This window comes from Salmo trutta, chromosome 14 (genome assembly GCF_901001165.1).
Source record: "Salmo trutta chromosome 14, fSalTru1.1, whole genome shotgun sequence".
In the NCBI taxonomy this organism is placed as follows: domain Eukaryota; kingdom Metazoa; phylum Chordata; class Actinopteri; order Salmoniformes; family Salmonidae; genus Salmo; species Salmo trutta.
This window is the reverse complement of record NC_042970.1, coordinates 18,458,747-18,480,828: the sequence shown is the minus strand read 5'-3', so window position 1 is coordinate 18,480,828 and position 22,082 is coordinate 18,458,747. Positions and strand designations below refer to the sequence as shown.

General features: G+C 40.3%; 1 protein-coding gene across 2 annotated transcripts; it reads left to right on the top strand.

Annotated features, from left to right (window-relative positions):
• Positions 1-6,694: 6,694 nt before the first annotated feature.
• On the top strand, positions 6,695-21,801 carry LOC115207546 (glucoside xylosyltransferase 2). Of its 2 annotated transcripts, none has more exons than XM_029774712.1 (7): positions 6,695-7,095; positions 11,033-11,237; positions 12,676-12,807; positions 15,513-15,764; positions 16,190-16,313; positions 19,438-19,610; positions 19,894-21,801. In XM_029774712.1, exons 1-7 carry the CDS (start codon positions 6,824-6,826, stop codon positions 20,071-20,073), a joined length of 1,338 nt encoding a protein of 445 aa, XP_029630572.1. In that variant the 5' UTR covers positions 6,695-6,823; the 3' UTR covers positions 20,074-21,801. The 2 variants fall into 2 exon arrangements, with proteins under 2 accessions (XP_029630572.1, XP_029630571.1); XM_029774711.1 differs by having other exon boundaries at positions 12,664-12,807.
• The last annotated feature ends 281 nt before the right edge of the window (positions 21,802-22,082 follow it).

Sequence of the window (22,082 nt, the reverse complement as noted above, 5' to 3'; positions counted from 1 at the left end):
GACTGTCTCCACCCACCTCCAGGTGTCACCCGTTTTCCCCATTAGTCCCTGGGTATTTATTCCGGTGGAAACAGTGTTTTACGAATAAGTGATTATTGACGAATAATTTTCAAGATATGCGGGTCACTAGTCTAATTTATAATCCGAGAGTGAAATACTTACACTCTCTTCAATAACATTTAGCATTATCAACCCAACCTAAAGTATGCTGTTCTGTATATTGTTTGTATTTCCGGTTTTCTATTTTCAGTCTTGACAATTCCCATTAGACAAAAACTTGCACAATATGGCTGAGCCTAACCGAATCACAGACCGAACATTGTCCCAGACAATCAGATGCCAAATAAATAAACAAAATTCAACTGATTGAGAGGAAACGCGCTTTGATCGACTATGTTCGATTACATTTGGCAATTGTTTAAATATTGTGCATCACGTGCAATGTGTAAGGAGATTGGAAATAGACAGAACCTACCGGTGCGCAAAAAGTCGCACAACAAAAAAATGGAAAAACAACAGTTTCCTGTGGGTACCCTATCTCCACCTCCAATTGCCAAAAAGACCTACAGCACGGACAACCGGTAAAGTAAGTGTAAATATCATTTTATTCAACATTCCGGCTTGTAGAGACTTTCGTCCTTTGTAGTCAGACTTCTTTCAAAATGAATAGCCAGCCATGGGGTAACCATGGTAACAGCCTGACGTTTCGGTAAGTGGGGCATGTGATGTCGACACTTAACTATGAAGCTCCACTCCACATTTAATGCTACAGTGCCTTCAGAAAGTATTCACACCCCTTGACTTTTTCCACATTTTGTGTTACAGCCTGAATTTAAAATAGATTAAATTGAGATTTTGTGTCACTGTTCTGTGTCATGTAAAACATCTTCCCAGCGTGAAATAGTTCTGATTGTGACGTCATGTTGTATATTTTCTTCCAGCTTGAAAACGTTCCCGTTTCAATAATTGCACGCGCATCTCTTTATGTGCATGGCTGAGTTTGTGTGGCTGTTTCAGCATATAAACACCCGACTCGCGTGTCAAAATGCTGAGGGTTGAGGTGAGGAGAGATTTTTGCGATTGCAAAAACATTGGCGCTACGAGAGGGTGTGAGAGAAACATCAGCACGAGCTCAGCCATCCACATAAAGAGACGCACTTGCATTTATTATATTATTTTCACGATGTGAGAAATTTTACAACATCACGTCATAATCAGAACACAATCAGAACGAATGGGAACTACTCAACGCTGGGAATATTTTTACATGAGAGCCTGCACACAATACCCCATAATTCCAGTGGAATTATGTTTAGAGAAATGTTTACAAATTAATAAAATCAAATTATTTATCTTGAGCCAATAAGTATTCAACCCCCTTGTTATGGCAAGCCTAAATACGTTCAGCGGTAAATATCTGCTTATCAAGTCACAAATTGAATGCACTCACTCTGTGTGCTATAATAGTGTTTAACATTTAAAAAATGTGTGCCTATGTCATCTCTGTACCTCACACATATAATTATCTGTAAGGTCCTTAAGTCCAGCAGTGAACTTCAAACAGAAACTGAACCACACAGACCAGGGATGTTTTCCAATGCCTTGCAAATAATGGCAGCTATTGGTAGATGGGTTTATAGAAAAGCAGACATTGAATGTCTCTTTGAGCATGGTGATGTTATTGATTACTCTTTGGATGATGTATCAATACACCCAGCCATTACAAAGATACAGGCATCCTTCCTAACTCAAATGCCAGAGAGGAAGGAAACCACTCAGGGATTTCACCATGAGGCCAATGGTGTCTTTAAAACAATTACAGAGTTTACGGCAGTCATGCATTAAGTGTAAAACTAATAATCCAATAATCTATGCTTTCTGGGAATGCTATGATGTCCAACATTTTTGGACGGAGCTAGAAAGTTGTCTGTCAGAAGTACTATGATGTAAACTTACTTTTAATCTGTCTGTTTGTATATTTCAAGACATGGCATATTGGGGTGTAGTGGGTTGGACGATTCTCTTCTCATCACTGATCTTGAAAAAACAAATACTAAAAACTTGGAAATGAATCAATCCACCATCAAGAACGCAATGGAAAAATCGAATAATTTATTATTTAAATATTGAAAGAGCATGGGCGACCAAGTATAAACAAATTGGTACAATTTATGGCCAAGTGGCAATCAATAATACAGGCACTAGGGATGGGGGTGTGAGCTTGCGGGTCTGGGCAGATGAGATGTAGTCATTGTTTGTGTGAATCTGTAAGATGTTGTTTGTATGTATACATTTGTGTTTGGAGTAAAACATTTTTTTTACAAATAGTTAGAGTTTAATGGCTGTGATAGGAGAAAACTGAGGATGGATCAACAACATTGTAGTTACTCCACAATACTAACCTAAATGACAGTGAAAAGAAGGAAGCCTGAACAGAATACAAATATTCCAAAACATGCATCCTGTTTGCAATAAGGCACAAAAGTAAAACTGCAAAAAATGTGGCAAAGAAATTAACTTCATGTCTTGAATACAAAGCATTGTGTTTGTGGAAAATCCAACACATCACTGAGTACCACTCTTCATATTGTCAAGCATGGTGGTGGCTGCATCATGTTATGGGTATGCTTGTCATCGGCAAGGACTAGGGAGTATTTTAGGATAAAAATAAATGGAATAGAGCTAAGCACAGGCCAAATGCTAGAGGAAAACCTGTTTTAGTCTGCTTTCCACCAGACACTGGGAGACAAATTCACCTTTCAGCAGGACAATTACCTAAAACACAATGCCAAATATACACTGGAGTACCAAGATGACATTGAATGCTCCTAAGTGGCCTAGTTACAGTATTGATTTAAAATTGGCTTGAAAATCCATGGTAAGACTTGAAAATGGATGTCTAGTTATGATCAAAAATCAACTTCACAGAGCGTAAATAATTTTTTAAAGAATAATGTGCAAATATTGTACAATCCAGGTGTGCAACGCTCTTAGAGACTTACCCAGAAAGACTCACAGCTGTAATCGTTGCCAAAGCTGATTCTACTATTTAATATTTAATCCATTTTGAATTCAGGCTGTAACACAACAAAATGTGGAATAAGTCAAGGGGTATGAATACTTTCTAAAGGTACTGTAAATGCCTACTGCCTCAACTATAAAAATAATGTACCTTTGGAGGATTCTTTTCAGTTCTGACTTTCAAGAATGTCTGAATTGCTTCGACTTGCTTTTCTGATAGGCTGAATGCAAGTTTCACCATTCAATTATTTCAGTCTATAGGAGTGCAAGTTTCACTATGGCACAGATCATGGCGATACATTGGCACATGATAATTATTAGAATATGGCAAATAGAAGTTAATTATTGCATTCTATCCATGTTGGCTTTTGCGAGCTACCTGAGACAAGGAAGCATGCTGGTGGCAGCATCATGCTGTGGAGACGTTTTTCAGCGGCATGGACTGGGAGACTAATTAGGATCGAGACAAAGATGAACGGAGCAAAGTACAGAGAGATCCTTGACGAAAACCTGCTCCAGAAGGCATAGGACCTCAGACTGGGGTGAAGGTTCACCTTTGTGATAGAAAAATTACATATTTACCTGATTTGTTGGATATTTAACAATTATTTACTTCACAAACAGTAAGATATTTTTGTCCTGCTAATGCTGTGTTTTATGGTCTCCAATCTAGCAGCCTGCAGCTAATCGGGGCATATGGTTTTACAAAGAGATAGCTTGAGCTGAAAATTGATTGATATCTTGGTGATAAAAACCAACAGCCAAATTCCATTCTATGATTAGTGGTGCATGTGAGACATATGTCTCCGGTCTGATTGTGCCTGCATTCCATAGACAAGATATGGTGTATGTTTAGCCGAAATAGAGAGCCTGGAGGAGCAAAACAAAGGCCTCAGTATTCCTAATTATCCTGGCATCTGGGAAACTAAGACGAGGTGGGGTTAAAAATAACACCAGAGGCAGATAACCAGGAGATGAACCCAGAATGGCTTATGATGGCCCTTGGTCTGCATGGGAAGGGTGGAGCCAGCCATGACAGCATTTTAGGTCTACTATATATACATCTCTGCATTGCTGTAAAAGTTAAGCTCTCGGCAACATACACACTTCAGAGTGTGTTGTCAACGGTTTCATTATTGCAATAATTAATCGATATTAAATAAAGATGATTGTTTGAAGAAATGACCAAGTCTCTTTCCGTACTGAATTTCCACGACATCTTCCAACAAGACAACGACCCTAAGCACACAGCCAAGACAACGCAGGAGTGGCTTCGGGACAAGTCTTTGAATGTCCTTGACGGGCCAAGCGAGAGCCCGGACTTGAACCCGATCAAACATCTCTGCCGAGACCTGAAAATAGCTGTGCAGCAACGCTCCCCATCCAACCTGACAGAGCTTGAGAAGATCTGCAGTGAAGCATGGGAGAAACTACCCAAATACAGGTGTGCCAAGCTTGTAGCGTCATACCCAAGAAGAGTCTATGCTGTAATAGCTGCCAAAGGTGCTTCAACAAAGTAATGAGTAAAGGGGTTGAATACTTATGTAAATGAAATATTTTTATTTTTTATTTTGAAGTAAATTAGCAAAAATGAGAAAAAAATACTGTTTTTGCTTTGTCATTATGGGATATTGTGTGTATATTGATGAGGGAAAAAAACTTTAAATACATTTTAGAATGAGGCTGTAACGTAACAAAATGTGGAAAAAGTCAAGGGGTCTGGATACTTTCCGAAGGCACTATATATTAACATGTCTAGTTAGACACTTTGCTTTGAAGTAGCCTACCTTATCCATTTAATCCCTGAGTCATTGAATGAGGGAATAATTTTATAAAGACAAAGATATTTGGTTGTAATGTTGCAATATCCTATATCAAGGATGGCAGCCATCCTCCAGGATAGCTACTGGGTTTGCAGGCTTTTGTTCAAGCCTTGGTCTAACCACATTGTAGCCAAAACATCAGCTGCTCAACAGGATTTTGATAAGCAGACTTGGTTGTTTCAGGGCTGGATCAAAAGCCAAGCCTGCACACCCAGGAGCTCTCCAGATGGAGGGTTGACCACATGTTGACAATATGTGACTAACCGTGCAGTTCTACTTTGTGGGGGGTTAAGTGCCTGTATCAAGGACACAACAGCCCAACAGTAGCCCTACATGGGATCAGACACAGCAGCCTTCCAGCCTTCCATGTGGTTAAAAGTCACGGAGAAGTCATGGGAAATGTGTATGAACCCTTAACAGTGAATAATCAGAGGTATTATAGCATAATGTCATTTGTAAATTTCAGTGGACATAGTCTAATGGACCAACTTGGAAAAAGACAGCTCCTGCACTTCTTTCATTTTACATTTTAGTCATTTAGCAGACGCTCCTATCCAGAGCGACTTACAGTAGTGAATACATACATTTCATTTTCATTTCATTTTTTTTGTACTGGCCCCCCGTGGGAATTGAACCCACAACCTTGGCGTTGCACACACCATGCTCTACCAACTGAGCCACAGGGAAGTCAAGCACTGGGTAAAAAGTTATATAAACAGCTAACCAACATTTAAGTAATTTAGCAGACGCTCTTATCCAGAGTAACTAGGGTTAAGTGACTTGCTCAAGAGCACATAATCAGATTTCTCACCTAGTTGGCTCTGGGATTCAAACCAGCAACCTTTCGGTTACCTGCCCAATGCTCTTAACCGCTAGGTTACCTGCCACCCAATGACCTGACAGTATTCATAAAACATAAAGGAAAGTTATATTTACAGCTTGTGCCAGCATAGGGGCTATGAAAGGAATGACAAAAACAGTAGCTAGCTAAAAACAAGGAAAGGGACACTCTACTTCCTGTTTTGTATTTTTCTGCGGTCACGAAAAGCCTGCGTAGTCTGGCTGTAGTGTTGTGATACATATTTACTACCAACATCAAGTGGTATAAATCTCTACCTGATTCCAACTGGAAACACTACTGTTTTCCTACTGAACACTACAAAACTATACTTGTGTATATTGAGTAACAGTTCAACCACTACATTTTTATTCTACACTAGGTTTTTTAGATTTAAAAGGTTTCTTTATGTGTGACGTGATTACGTCTAGCACCCTAGCAGGCAATCATCACATCTATTTTCTATGCAAACTTTTTTTTTTTATGTTGACAAAAAAATCACTGGACAAGTTAAAGCTGCAATATGTCACTTTTTGGGCAACCTGACCAAATTCACATAGATCTGTCATTCTCATTGACAGCAAGTCTAAGAAGTTGTGGATCTGTTTTATGTGCACTATTTCTATACTTCCCGTTCTTAAGTTTCGTTTGTGTATCTTTTACTTTCAGTTTTGTACACCAGCTTCAAACAGCTGAAAATACAATGTTTGGTATTTCAAACATATTTCACCACGGTTTAGATGGTACAATGATTCTCTACACTAAACATTGCTTGTTGTGTCACACAAACTTAGATTAGACGAACTATTACAATTTTAGCAACCAGGAAATGGCGGAGCGATTTCTGCATATTGCAGCTTTAATGTAAACATAGCTACTGATGCATTGTGATGGATGAGTTCACGTTGTGATGTCAAACAAAACACTGGCACTTCTCTTCTAAAGATTATGGTAAGGGAATATAGAAACTCCCACTGAGTGATGTTCATGGACGTGGAAAGCTCCTCCTCTTCGCTCTGGGTCATCTGCGGCGCAATGCAACGGAGTAGTAACAGAATGTCAACTGTAGCTGTTATTGCGTATTCACAGACATGAAAGAGGAATATTGTGCTCCTCCAAATCATCAGAACAATTTTCCACGATGAGAATTCATTGTAAAATTGTTGTGATCGCTGTCTGTTTTGGAGTTTTTTTACTTTTGTACTTTTTTGGAGGAAATGCTGCAGACGATCCGCCTTTAAAAGAAGTTGAGGAGGATAACTATTTTCGGAAGTTCTCTGGGCTTCGAAACAATGTTGCATCAAAGTTAACAAAAAAAACTCCCGATGAACTTCACATTCCACACAAACAACCACTCACGTACCGAAAAGTATCGAAAGTAGCCAGTAGAGGAGGCAATGCGATCGCAAAGAGGTAAGGAATTATCGCACCATTACTCGCTTGCTAATGTTGATGTGATTCATGCTTTTTTTTCTCCACGTCTATTTTTTTCATCATCGTTTTGAAACACATTTAAAGACGCAAGATGTCTCAAATGTTAGATGGGGATTTGTTTGCACCTTTATACGGATTGCATGACTATCTGCTTACAGAGATAGATGGGTTTTATTTCCTGTGGAAGTAATGGAATGAGTCCACACGTATCCTGTCTTTCTCTCTTGATTCATTCAGGAAGACGTGCCCCCCATCAAAAATATACATAGGCTCAATTATGTTCAAGGACGTTGGCACCAAACAATGGCTTGATCAGTCATGAGAGGACCAAACATGTTTTTGTCATTCAAATCCTATTTTTATTATCACATGTATTTTTCTAAGTGACTGACGGATGTATGACATTTATTGCAAAGGTATCACCTATTCAGTGAGTTGTGTGCATATTTAATCCCAACATCGGCTCAAAGAAGTGTCTGGGGTTGTAAAAATATTATAATTGTGTAGCTTTGTAAACAACGGAATCAATTTGATAGTTTGACCTCGAATCTGACCTTTGTACCCCACGGTCTCTGGGGTTTATCCCTTTTTTAAATCCTGTGGTTAACAGGTTTAAAGGTCACCTTGAGAGAGTTTAAGATTATGGAATATACATTAGTACAAGGAGACCCAGTCATTACACTACTGGGGATTGAGGAGCATACATTTTACATATATTTTAGAACTCTCCACCTTTAAGTCAAGACACTGAACTTGTCAATGTGTATAATATGATGTGTGATGCCATGTCCCTTCGAAGTAGACAAGCCCAAGTAGACCAATATAGATGACCTCAACTAATGGCCATCATCCCCTCTTTCCTGTGCCTTGCAGACAATAGCTAGACAATGGTTTGTCATCACTCACTATGTCTGTCCAGGTGTGGAATTGTTTTTTGTTATGTCTCCTATTATACTAATTTGGGCCCTGCTCAAATTCTTTCCCAAAACATAACATCCTTCCCTTTCCGCTGTCATGGTTGTCACTGATATGATAATAGCCCAGATTTGATAGTTTAAAGGCAATGTTCTAAAGGCAATACTTTCTGTTGTAAAGCTTGCTTTCACCTACAATGTCCTGTTTGATCAGTGATCTGGTTGGAAGCATTTATAAAGCATTCAGACTGGACCATAGTGTCCTGGCAGTGACCACACCCACACACATGTGCTCTCTACTGATAAGAGAAATGGGGTTGAGACCAATGGTGATGGAGGAAAATAACTAAAGCAGGTTTAGCAAACAAAGCAGTAAGCGCTCTGATAAAAAAAAAAACACTGCACATCTCCCTTAGCTTCAGGCACTTTATCATTGGTTCTGGTGAGGGGGAGGGCTGAAAGGGAGGCATACAATTACCATAAAATATAAGCTATTATGTTGTCTTGGTTACTCTTTCCTCTTTTTTTGTGTAATTTTCCCATCTTCATCACTTCAAACTCAACTGACTTCCTCTTACACACCTTTAAATAGACAAACATGCCTATCTTTCCTTATCAAACCATTTCCTCTTGATGTATCACTCTGCTTCCTGTGGATAAAAGTAGGGAGAAGAGCTGCTTCCCTAACAGATACCATCAGCTGTCCCAGCTCACACTAAATTCTACAGTCATAATATCTTGTTGTAGACAATTACACTGTAATAACACTTATTTTAGTCAATGTATTCCACTGCTGATGGATGTTTCACATCCAGGCTCAATGTAGCAGGTATTTTTCAGTCTGTCTCACACAGTGTGTACGGAAAGGTCATGCATGATACTGTCCCCATTAAAAAAAAAAAAAACTTTCCTCCCAATGATTACATCTGATTTAATAAGCCTTTTTAAACAAATTCCTTGCCCCATCATCTGGAATACTGTAAAACAGTGTCCCCCGAGGCCAACAAGGTATTCCGTTGCACTGACATTATGTAAAGCTATAAAAATGTCATCTTGGATGACTGGAGACTGCTCTCTCTCTTTCTGCAGGGCTTTGAAATCTCCCTGCTTACCCGAGCATCCTGACAAGGTTTGAGAGACTTCTTACATGGGCCTCATCAGGTGGAAAAAGCTCTCTTTTTGGTAGCTCACTCACTTAAGTACCTCCTGGCAGAGGTTGGCGTTGAGTAACTGGGAAATCTGTTAAACAGAATGCATGTAGCTAGGGGTGATGATTCACTCAAAGATACTGTTACTTTATTGAAATCAGAGGAGGCTGGTGGGAGGAGCTATAGGAGGACAGGCTCATTGTAATGGCTGGAATGGAACGGAGTCAAACGTGGTTTCCACATGTTTGATACCGTTCCATTACAGACATAAGCCCATCCTCCTATAGCTTCTCCCACCAGCCTCCTCTGTTTGAAATCCATTTTGCATAGGGAGGACACATTTTCAGATTTTTCTAAAACTTCTGATAGCATTCCCTTCACACAGGTTTCATCCAAGCCTTCAGCGCATTGCAGTAGTGGCTCGTATCTGATGGAATTTCTAAATAGTTTAAGTAATGTTTGATAGATTTGTTTAAGGTAAGCTGTATTGTCACTGTGCTCTTCAAAGCTCTTTTCTCTTTCTTCATGATTTGAAAGAGATTGTTGCGAGCCCAAGGCCACGTAGGCACAGTGCTCTGTTGTCAATAATTAGTGCAGTCCTTGTATCCCTTTAGAGCTAGTCTGAGTTTGTCAAAATGTTTCCAGATGGGTGGAAAATAGTTCTAACACTATGTAAGATTACCTCACATGAGCAGCATGTTCTTCTTACAATAAATAATGGGGCTTTGTTTAGTCTAACTAACTGTGTTCACAACATTAATTTCACTGATCCAGGCCATCTATAACGCATTGCAGTATGTATCATAGAACAACACATTTGCTGAGCATTTATGGTTAGGTTGCAGGTTAAAAGACAATATGCCTCTCCCTCAGTATTGTTTTGTGTATCATTTCCCCCCTAGTAATAATGTACACAGTACATGTTCATAAACACATTGTTCTTGAAAGAGCCTCTGCCATCAAAGCCTAGAGGACAGGTTTCTCTGAGCTCTGCCATCCGTCGTAATCTGTGTTGCATGATTGTCCCTCAGCCATGCAGAAAACCAAGTGTCACGCTTGGAGACTGTCCTGCAACCCACCTGTCAAATTTCAGATTCCCCCTTCAGATTGTTAGACTAATAGACACATTCTTTGCCTACATGAAGCTCTTGGGTAGATGTTGCACTTTCCTCTGGCAGAATAGTATGTTTCCTTTCCAAAATCCTCACACAAATGAGGGATACTTTGTTCTAAAGAAGGATTTTGGGACCATTCTTCCTTTGCGTATGATAATGTTTACATTTACACGCATCATAAAAACCATCCCATACGGTGTGTACATAAAATGCAACTTGAGGATTTAGGTCTAGTTCTACGTTGAGCTATACACATTTTTCTTTTTCAGAATGTGATTTATTCTGCTCTGCTGAATCCATTTGAATTCAATGGCAGTCTCTGTTGCTGTGCAGAGAGCATTTTTATGTCAGCTATAGAAACGACTTGGCCTTGAACATGAGAGAACAAAGCCCAGTGGGTATATACAGACCTACACTACAGGAGAGGGAGAAGGGTATGGTGAGGGAGTGCTGCTCACCCTGAGCATATGACTTGTAGGAGGCCTTGAATATGAACATATTGGTTAGCTGTCTGTCAGTAGAAACAGTGTGATTATGTACTGTCTGGAATATGTGTCTAAGCCACGTCCTGTCATGTTCAGATCTGTTCTCATGGCCGTTGACATGTCCATGAAGAAGTATCAGCATTGCTATGCAGCGGCTCGGCTCTGCCATTCTGTTGACAGTTGATGAGCAGGCCTGAGGAGCCTTCTGTAAGCTTAGAGTCTCATACTTGTTGCCCCTGTGTGTATCCCTGTAGCAGACAGAGGAGTGACATGGGAGTGGGCCGGCCCGCATCGAAGCGCGCCCGTGCTGAGGAGGTCATGCACCTGGCCGTGGTGGCCTGTGGGAACCGTCTGGATGAGACGCTCACCATGGTCAAGTCAGCCCTCCTCTTCAGCATCAAGAGTATCAAATTCCACATCTTTGCAGAGGACCCCTTGACCTCACAGTTTGAAAAGGGGGTAAGTATCCCCTTAACAAAGTACATGATCTAGGCTTTAGGTACGGTATGTTTCTAGAAAAGGACCACTGTAATTCTCAATGAAATATAGGACTATTTGAATATTTTCAGACTCTCATGCTTTTCATACTGACAGTATCTTGTTTAATGTTCTTCCCTGCTCAGTAATAGATGGCATTCACTGCCAGATCGGAGTATTAGCATGTTAAAAAAACAAACAAACAAAACAGATCTAACCTTTTTTGATCTCCCTCTCACTTGCCCTCTAACGCCTTACAGGCATCAGACCCTTTTATCTCAAGGTTGGATCATATATCCCCCAGACATTTGCCTCACCGCATTAACCATGCAAGTTTTCAGTCACCGTTAGTTTATTCACGACTCAAGCATTACAAAAGTCAATGTCTTATGCTACTGTGTAGCTGTAAACCTGAAGGTATATTGCCTTCATCAGGGCTCTCCAGCCCTGTTCCTGGAGAGCTACCGTGCTGTAGGTTTTAGCTCCAACCCGATTCTAATAATTAGCTGCTTGATAAGCTGAATCAGGTTAGGTAAAACTGGGGTTGGAGTGAACCTACAGGAGGGTAGCTCTCCATAAACAGGGTTGGAGAGCCCTGGCCTACATAAACGAAAACACTGTGCATGCATGGGGATACATACCCTTTGTGTGTTCATGGGTTATGGTATGTTTACCATCTGAGAACCTCCCCTTTGTAATTGGCTTCATGCTAGCCAGGAAGATGAGTTGGTTAAACCCAAAAGTTAGTAGCATGTGAGATGGAATGTTTCACATCCGGCCTGTGCTGGTGAAAAAGGAGTTAGAAGCAAGCTAAAAAGGTTTCTGACCTTTGATCTGTGCACCTCGTCAGCAGAAATCCTGCCTGCTCCTCACACTGATCTTTATCTCATGGCCAAATTGTTTAATAATGTTGATGATTATGGAGGGCTTGAGTGTCTAAGAGAGCAGAAAATCGTAGGCTTCTATGTGTGACAGTAGTGTTGACTTTGAGGGGGTAACCCTCAGGCTTGGGCAGAATGGGCTTCATATTTCCTACCACCTTTTGTTTCTTTTAGTTTAACTGGGAGTTGGGTATAGTTATAGCAATAACTGGCAGCATTATGGCCAATGTACAACACCGCTGCACTTACTGTAAAGACATTACTTAATTGGTTTACAAGAACTTCCTTAGGTGTTTATGTAGACTTGAACTCTCAGGAGTGTATCATGTGTCAGAATAATGAATATTTCCATTTGCTCTCTGTGATCCCTCTCCTCTACACCTCTTGACTCAACCTTTTGAAAATGCGCTCAAATTGTGCTTTTGTTTCTTTGGAAATTAAATGAGACTTCCTGTGATTGCATCTAAAAATGGCTGTGCTACCTCTCACAGCAAAATTTAATGATGATGTTTAGTAACTTTGTGTAGTTTCTCTTTCAGCTGAGCCAGTGGCCCCATGCTATCACAAACAAGTTCCAGTACAGTATCTACCCAATCACGTTCTCTGTGGGGAATGCAGAGGAATGGAAAAAGCTGTTCAAGCCCTGCGCTGCCCAGAGGCTGTTTCTCCCTGTAAGGCTGCAGCACATCGTCTCTCTTATCTCTCTGTGTACCTAATCATAATTACTACACTGTTGGAGCTAGAAATATAGGCATTTCGCTACACCTGCGACAACATCTGCAAATCTGTGTGCGCGACCAATAAACTTTGATTTGAATCATATCTATCAAACATATGAACTGATTCTTGAAACTGATAAAGCTATATTCATTAGAAAATGTGTTAAGGTAATTGCCCATGTCATTGGTTTTATTAGTACCATGCCACTCTGGGCTGCATCCTGACCCCAATGCATTTTCTATTAGATACGTTTAGCTTGATTTACACAGGCTGATACAGTGAGGGGAAAAAAGTATTTGATCCCCTGCTGATTTTGTACGTTTGCCCACTGACAAAGAAATGATCAGTCTATAATTTTAATGCTAGGTTTATTTGAACAGTGAGAGACAGAATAATAACAAAAAAATCCAGAAAAACACATGTCAAAAATGTTATAAATTGATTGGCAGTTTAATTATTACCCAGGTAATAATAGTATCAATACTTTATGATGGGTTTTACTTGTTGGTATATAATCAGTTACCTCAGTATGATAATATATGGCTTTATTCATACCCATTGACCGTTACTTAACAAACAAGCAATCCCAAGAGATTTAATTCAATAACTTAATTAAAGCATTGCTGTGGCCATTCATTGATGTTTTAATGGACAATCTTTGAATCATCAAACCGTGTGCACACATTGCTTTGTTTTTGTACATATTGCACCGTTGTAAAAAGTGGTAAGCAATCCATGTCTTCAACTTTATTGATTGGCAGATGATGCAACACAAACTCTATACTTTGCAGGAGCCGAGTGCTATTTGATTCTCATCAGGAACAGATTGCTTTGTGATTAATCTTCCGTCAAGCCATTGTGGCGCAGTGGTCTAAGGCACTGCATCTCAGTGCTAGAGGCGTCACTACAGACACCCTGGAGTCGAAGGCTGTATCACAACCTGCCATGATTGGGAGTCCCATAGGGCTGCGCACGATTGGCCCTACGTCATCCGGGTTTGGCCGGTGTAGGCCGTCATTGTAAATAAGAATTTGTTCTTAGCTGACTTGCCTAGTTAAAGAAAAAAAGTAATCCCATATACACTACCGTTCAAAAGTTTGGGGTCACTTAGAAATGTCCTTGTTTTTTAAAAAGAAAAAAAAAAGTCAATTTAAAGTAACATCAAATTTATAAGAAATACAGTATAGACATTGTTAATGTTGTAAATGACTATTGTAGACGGAAACAGCATTTTTATTATTTTTAAAAATAAAAAAATAAAATGGAAGATCTGCATGGGCGTACAGAGGCTCATTATCAGCACTCCTGTGTTCCAATGGCACGTTGTGTTAGCTAATCCAAGTTTTATCATTTTAAAAGGCTTATTGAAAACCCTTTTGCAGTTATGTTAGCACAACTGAAAACTGTTGTTCTGATTAAAGAAGAAGTAAAACTGTCCTTCTTTAGACTAGTTGTGTATCTGGAGCATCAGCATTTGTGGGTTCGATTACAGGCTCAAAATGGCCAGAAACAAAGGACTTTCTTCTGAAACTCATCAGTATATTCTTGTTCTGAGAAATAAAGGCTATTCCATGCAAGAAATTGCCAAGAAACTGAAGATCTCATACAACGCTGTGTACTACTCCCTTCACAGAACAGAGCAAACTGTTTGACAGCAGCTTCATTAAATAGTACCCGCAAAACACCAGTCTCAATGTCAACAAAGAGGTGACTCCGCGATGTTGTCTTTCTAGGCAGAGTTGCAAAGAAAAAGCCATATCTCAGACTGAGCAATAAAAAGAAAAGATTAAGATGGGCAAAATAACACAGACACTGGACAGAGGAAGATTGGGAAAAAGTGTTATGGACAGACAAATCTAAGTTTGTGTTCAGATCACAAAGAAGAACATTTGTGAGACGCAGAAAAAATGAAAAGATGCTGGAGGAGTGCCTCCATCATACTTGACAGATGGCATTAAGCAATGTGATGGTCTTGGGGTGCTTTGGTGGTGGTAAAGTGGGGTATTTGTACAGGGTTAAAGGGATCTTGAAGGGATCACTCCATTTTGCAATGCCAGGCATAACCTGTGGACAGCACTTAATTGGAGCCAATTTCCTCCTCCAACAGGACAATGACCCAAAGCACAGCTCCAAACTATACAATAACTATTTAGGGTAGAAGCAGTCAGCTGGTATTTTGTCTATAATGGAGTGGCCAGCACAGCCACCGGATCTCAACCCTATTGAGCTGTTGTGGGAGCAGCTTGACAGTATGGTACGTAAGAAGTGCCCATTTAGTCAATCTAACATGTGGGAGGTGCTTCGGGAAGCATGAGGTGAAATCTTTTCAGATTACCTCAACAAATTTACAACTAGAATGCCAAAGGTCTGCAAGGCTGTAATTGCTGAAAATGGAGGATTCTTTAACAAAAGAAACGTTTGAAGGACACAATTATTATTTAAATTAAAAATCATTATTTATAACCTTGTCAACGTCTTGACAATATTTCCTATTCATTTTGCAACTCATTTCATGTATGTTTTCATGGAAAACAAGGACATTTCTATGTGACCCCAAACTTTTGAACGGTAGTGTGTATGCATTTTGTACCATCACTGGAATAAGAGGAAATTAATTATTCTGATAGTAACCTACACATGATTATTGTCCTAACAGGTGATCCTGAAGGATGTAGATTCTTTACTCTACGTGGATACAGATGTGCTGTTCCTCAGGCCCATGGATGATATGTGGAGTTTCCTCAAGGCCTTCAACACCACCCAGCTGGCTGCTATGGCCCCAGAGCATGAGATCCCTAAAATAGGCTGGTATAGCCGCTTTGCACGCCATCCCTTCTACGGGGTCACTGGGGTCAACTCAGGAGTCATGCTGATGAACCTCACAAGGATACGAAGCACTCTGTTCAAAGTAAGGAACATCATCAATCAGCCTTTTGTTCATCTCCGTTTGGTATTTTGGTCATGCCTGCCCTGTTTTCCACCTGAAAGCTACAAGGAGATTGGTTTTATCAATCAATCGTATCCATCTGAACCCAACCAGCAACAGATGTGTCACTTATTGGCAGTCAGCGTCAACAATCTGAGTGCTCAGAGTAGAGTAGAGTGGACTGAGGCTCTGCGATCGCCACACTCGCATGAAAGCAGTGCTTCAGCACATTCAAGCTCAAGTTGGCATCTCTCTGCAACCAAGAAAGAGCAGTAGAAATTGTAACATGAGCAATTCTTGGCAAAAACTCTAACTTTGCTCTTTTTTTACATTTGGCATTTCTGTAGTGTTTATTGTGTAGCTACTCCCTAGGCGGTGGAGTAAACCAGTCCTTTTTCCTATTCCAGAACAGCATGATACCCAGTGGCCTGTCATGGGAGGACCTCCTCCACCCACTCTACCAGAAGTACAAGAATCACATCACCTGGGGTGACCAAGATCTCTTAAATATCATCTTCCACTACAACTCAGGTACACATGTCCTCCTTCTCTCTTCCACTACAACTCAGGCACACTCTTCCTCCTTCTCTCTTCCACTACAACTCAGGCACACTCTTCCTCCTTCTCTCTTCCACTACAACTCAGGCACACTCTTCCTCCTTCTCTCTTCCACTACAACTCAGGCACACTCTTCCTCCTTCTCTCTTCCACTACAACTCAGGCACACTCTTCCTCCCTCTCTCTTCCACTAAAAATCTTGGCCCGGTTCCCCGATAGCAATGGAACTTAGGGTTACGAGTGTTTTTAACGATGCAGCTTTCCTACAGCAGCCGAAGATGTAACACGCCTTTCCCAGAACACCATGCAGAGAGAACAGTCGCTAAGTGTGTTGTTGGAGCATTTGTCGATACTGATAGGATCGAAAGAAAGGCAGCGCTGCTCTCGGGTCAGCTTTCTCAATTCAAATCTTACCTTAACATTCCAATTATTTCACAATACTGATGACAGATCAGCTCCTAGAAAGAGATTTTACCACCTATGGCTGCAAATATTGAGGTGGCTTATTCTAATGCTTAACCAATTAAAATGCATTAAATCACTGATTTGCTACATCATTGCACACACATTATAAAATATGAGACAAATTACAGTCAGTAGCCTACAAGTAGGAAAATAGAACTCAATTTATTGAACATGAAATGTACAGTTGAAGTCTGAAGTTTACATACACCTTAGCCAAATACATTTCAACTCAGTTTTTCACAATTCCTGACATTTAATCCTAGTAAGAATTCCCTGTCTTAGGTCAGTTAGGATCACCACTTTATTTTAAGATTGTGAAATGTCAGAATAATAGTAGAGAGGATGATTGATTTATTTCAGCTTTTATTTCTTTCATCACATTCCCAGTGGGTCAGAAGTTTACATACACTCAATTAGTATTTGGTAGCATTGCCTTTAAATTGTTTAACTTGGGTCAAACATTTCGTGGAGCCTTCCACAAGCTTCCCACAATAAGTTGGGTGAATTTTGGTCCATTCCTCCTAGCAGAGCTGGTGTAACTGAGTCAGGTTTGTAGGCCTCCTTGCTCGCACACGCTTTTTCAGTTCTGCCCACAAATTTTCTATAGGATTGAGGTCAGGGCTTTGTGATGGCCACTCCAATACCTTGACTTTGTTGTCCTAAAGCCACTTTGCCACAACTTTGGAAGTATGCTTGGGGTCATTGTCCATTTGGAAGACCCATTTGCGACCAAGCTTTAACTTCCTGACTGATGTCTTGAGATGTTGCTTCAATATATCCACATAATTTTCCTTCCTCATGATTGCGTCTATTTTGTGAAGTGCACCAGTCCCTCCTGCAGCAAGGCACCCCCACAAAATGATTCTGCCACCCCTGTGCTTCACGGTTGGGATGGTGTTCTTCGGCTTGCAAGCCTCCCCGTTTTTCATCCAAACATAACGATGGTCATTATGGCCAAACAGTTTTGTTTCATCAGACCAGAGGACATTTTCTCCAAAAAGTATGATCTTTGTCCTCATGTGCAGTTGCAAACCGTAGTCTGGCTTTTTTATGGCGATTTTGGAGCAGTGGCTTCTTCCTTGCTGAGCGGCCTTTCAGGTTATGTCGATTATAGGACTCGTTTTACTGTGGATATAGATACTTTTGTACCTGTTTCCTCCAGCATCTTCACAAGGTCCTTTGCTGTTGTTCTGGGATTGAGTTGCACTTTTGCACCAAAGTACGTTCATCTCTAGGAGACAGAAAGCGTCTCCTTCCTGAGCGGTATGACGGCTGCGTGGTCCCATGGTGTTTATACTTACTATTGTTTATACAGATGAACGTGGTACCTTCAGGCGTCTGAAAATTGCTCCCAAGGATGAACCAGACTTGTGGAGGTCTACAATTTTTTTTCTGAGGTCTTGGCTGATTTTCTTTTGATTTTCACATGATGTCAAGTGAAGAGGCACTGAGTTTGAAGGTTGGCCTTGAAATACATCCACAGGTACACCTCCAATTGACTCAAATGATGTCAATTAGCCTATCAGAAGCTTCTAAAGCCATGACATAACTTTCTGGAATTTTCCAAGCTGTTTAAAAGCACAGTCAACTTAGTGTATATAAACTTCTGGCCCACAGGAATTGTGATACAGTGAATAATAAGTGAAATAATCTGTCTGTAAACAATTGTTGGAAAAATGACTTGTGTCATGCACAAAATAGATGTCCTAACCGACTTGCCAAAACTATAGTTTGTTTACAAGAAATATGTGGAGTGGTTTAAGTTTTAACCTAAGTGTATGTAAACTTCCGACTTCAACTGTATGTACAGTAATGCCTAAAAATCTGCCATTCTACACTTGAGCAATGTAGTTAATCCCCAACAACAACTGACAGTTAGAGCAATAACTGTACTTAGGCCTGTATCAAATTAGAATGTTTCCCCAAAATGTCATTCCAAAGGGTGTTTGCGTGATTGTCAGCTTGTACGGAATTCAATTTAATTCCTTCAAGCAGGTGTAGGTATTGGTTTTCTCTAATACATCCACAAGAAATAACTCTCCTGAATTAAGTCAACGCTTTGGAACTAAACAAGCCTGTGGCTGCAGCAGCAGATTGACACAGGTGCAGTCTGCGAGATGGGTATTAAGTGTTCCAAGCCTTAAGTAGACTTGGCAGGAGCATTGTTTGTCTGACAACATGATTAGAACCTGTCCAGGAAATAACCATTCCCATAGCAGCATCCCCAAATGGAAAAACAGGGCCATGTGGTGGGAGCAGCCAGTCACTGTGTAATATCTGCCTCGCCATGGAAACATGTCTGATCTTTCTCTTTTACGTGTACCCATGTTTCTGGTTTAAGGGGATACTCTGTTGGTGTTATTTTCCCTTCACAAGCCAGGATTTGATACAGTTTAAAAGGACTACAATCCTTGTAGTTGTAAAGCAAGCAATTTGATAATTGTTAAATCAGTAAAGCAAAACTTAGAAGGGTCCTGAGCGATTAGCATTGCACGTTGAAGTTATTAGGTTTATTTTTTTCTAAATGCTCTTTGGCAGTAACAATACTGGTATCAGAGAGAGTATACACTGGTAATATTGGGGACATTGTGCAGAAATCTGATGTAACAGACGTATAACGGTGTGTTTGCAGAGTGTCTGTACACCTTCCCATGCCAGTGGAACTACAGGCCTGATCACTGCATGTATGGGAGCAACTGTAAAGGAGCTGAGGAGGAAGGCGTGTCCATTCTCCATGGGAACCGCGGAGTGTATCACGACGACAAGCAACCAGCCTTTAAAGTAGTTTATGATGCAATACACGAGGTAAGAATAACCTATTTATTTTAGTGGATTATTGTTTCCTTTGTCCTTTTCTCCTTGGACAGCAAATGCTGTGGACATGTTTACATAAGGAAATCCTTGTCTCACAGCAACATCAGCCCCCTCTGCTGTCCATAGATATGCCTTTTATTAGCCAGATATGATTTATATGCATCCCCCTCTACAGTGCCTACAGTAGGCAATGGTACTGTTGATTTCTGTGTGGATTGATAAGCTACCACTACTGGTGTCTAACCCTGAGGCATGCAATGGTTCTGTTTCGTAGTACCCCTTTGAGGACAACTTGTTCCAGTCGCTGTTCTATCCCCTCCAGACCAAGTTTCTGGACACAGTCAACACCCTGTGTGGTCGGATTCCCCAGGTGTTCCTCAAACAGGTGGAAAAGTCCATGAGGACCGTGTACGAGAAGAAAGTGGTCCGCCATGTGAGGCCTCCACCAAAATAATTACAGGAAACTGAACAGAGGAAGTTGTCTCTGACATCACTATGGGAATCTTTCTGTGGAACATGTGCAATGTCAGAAGTCCCCAGACCAGATGGAATCCGTAGGCGTTACACGGTGTTTGTAACACAACAGATCATGGTGTAGTGGACATGATGGTGTAGTGGACATGATGCTGGAATGGTGGTCATGATCGTGTAGAACACGTGTAAAACTCCTTCTACGGCGGGCTGAGTTTTATCTGGTTTTCGCTCCTCCCCTGTACTTGATTGATGAATTAAGGTCACTGATTTAGTAAGGCACTCCCTATAGGTCATAATTGAAAGGAAAAAACAGAAACCAGCAGACAATTTGCCCTCCATGGAATGAGTTTGACACCCCTGGTGTAGAAGGACAGGCACACTGTACAGTGCTGGTCAATGATGCTTTGTTTGGGGTAACTTGCCTTATCATCCACCCACTAAATGTTTTACAGAACCTGATTTACATGTGATGATAGACTTAAAAAAAAGTCCAATGTTTTCTTATGATTAGGATAAGTCCCGGTGGAGTATTAAGTGAGAATTTAAACATGCAGAGGTTATTTTTGTCAACATGATTTTGAGTGTTTTTCTCTTAAATGGGCAACGAAAATGTCTTCCGTAAGGCCGCTACACCATAGGCTTCTGGAAATGGTTTGAAATGATCACACTCTGCCTGGAGGTCACTGCCTAATTGATCCTTTTATGTCATGCAAAGCTAATATGGGTCTTTGCTTAAGCAGAGTTTTCCTTTTATGTTACATGTTGCAATTGTCCAAATATAAAGTAAATATGTTACATCAACAAAATCACTTGCATAGTGGCGGCAGGTAGTCTAGTGGTTAAGAGCTTTGGGCCGGTAACCGAAAGGTCGCTGGTTCGAATACCTGAGCCGACTAGGTGAAAAAATTGTTTGATGTGCCCTTGAGCAAAGCACTTAACCCAAATTTTTCCTGTAAGTCGCTCTGGATAACAGCGTCTGCTAACTGACTAAAATGTCTATCTATACAAGAGGGAATGTGATTCAACTTGTCCAGTTTTCCAAATGCCAACCGCAGTATTAAACACAGTATGAACATATCATACACTAAGCAATTACCATTAATATTGTGTACAGAAGATGTGTAGATAAATGCACTTTTGTATTTCTGTAATAGTTCAGCTTGTGCGATTAGGACAGGACGTGCATACCACTTCTCCCCTATTCAATTGTCAAAGCATTGCAAATCCCTATTTGAAAAAGCAGTGTGGTTGTCTCTGAACAAAACTACCAAAGTGCAAGTGCTTATAATAGTGGTACAGTATTTTCAAGACAAAATGTACCATATGTATATTCACAAACGCTCTTAAGTGTTCTGTGTACGAAAAGGACAGCCAACTTAATGAGGAAGTGTCTTAGTGTATTAATGTCATACTATCAGTGATCCAGTATGTGAACTCTGAGACTGTAAATGCAAGCATTTATAATGTGATGTTTGTGTAGTCTACTCCATCATTGTGATGTTTGTGTAGCCTATCAATTGTCAGATGTGTTCACCAGTAATAATTTAAACTGGAAACTCCAGATGGTTTTATTTATACATGCTTATGTTTCTCTTTTTTTTAATGGTTACTCTTTGTTTCTGAATAAAGTTACTGTGCCATCAGTTCTGTTTGTCTCAGGAGGCCTATTGTATAATGTATTGATTAAAAATACAGTGCATTCAGAAAACAACATTCAGACCCCTTTACTTTAACCAATTTATTTTACTTTACAGACTTATTTAAAATTTATTCAATACATGTTTGTCCTCCTCAATCTACACTCAATATCCCATAATGACAATTTTTGCAAATGTATTAAAAATGCAAACCAGAAATACCTTATTTAGCTAAGTATTCAGAGCCTTTGCTATGAGACAAGAAATAGAGCTCAGGCACATGCTGTTTCCATTGATTATCTTTGTTGTTTCTGCAACTTGAATTCATTGGACATGATTTGGAAAGGCACAC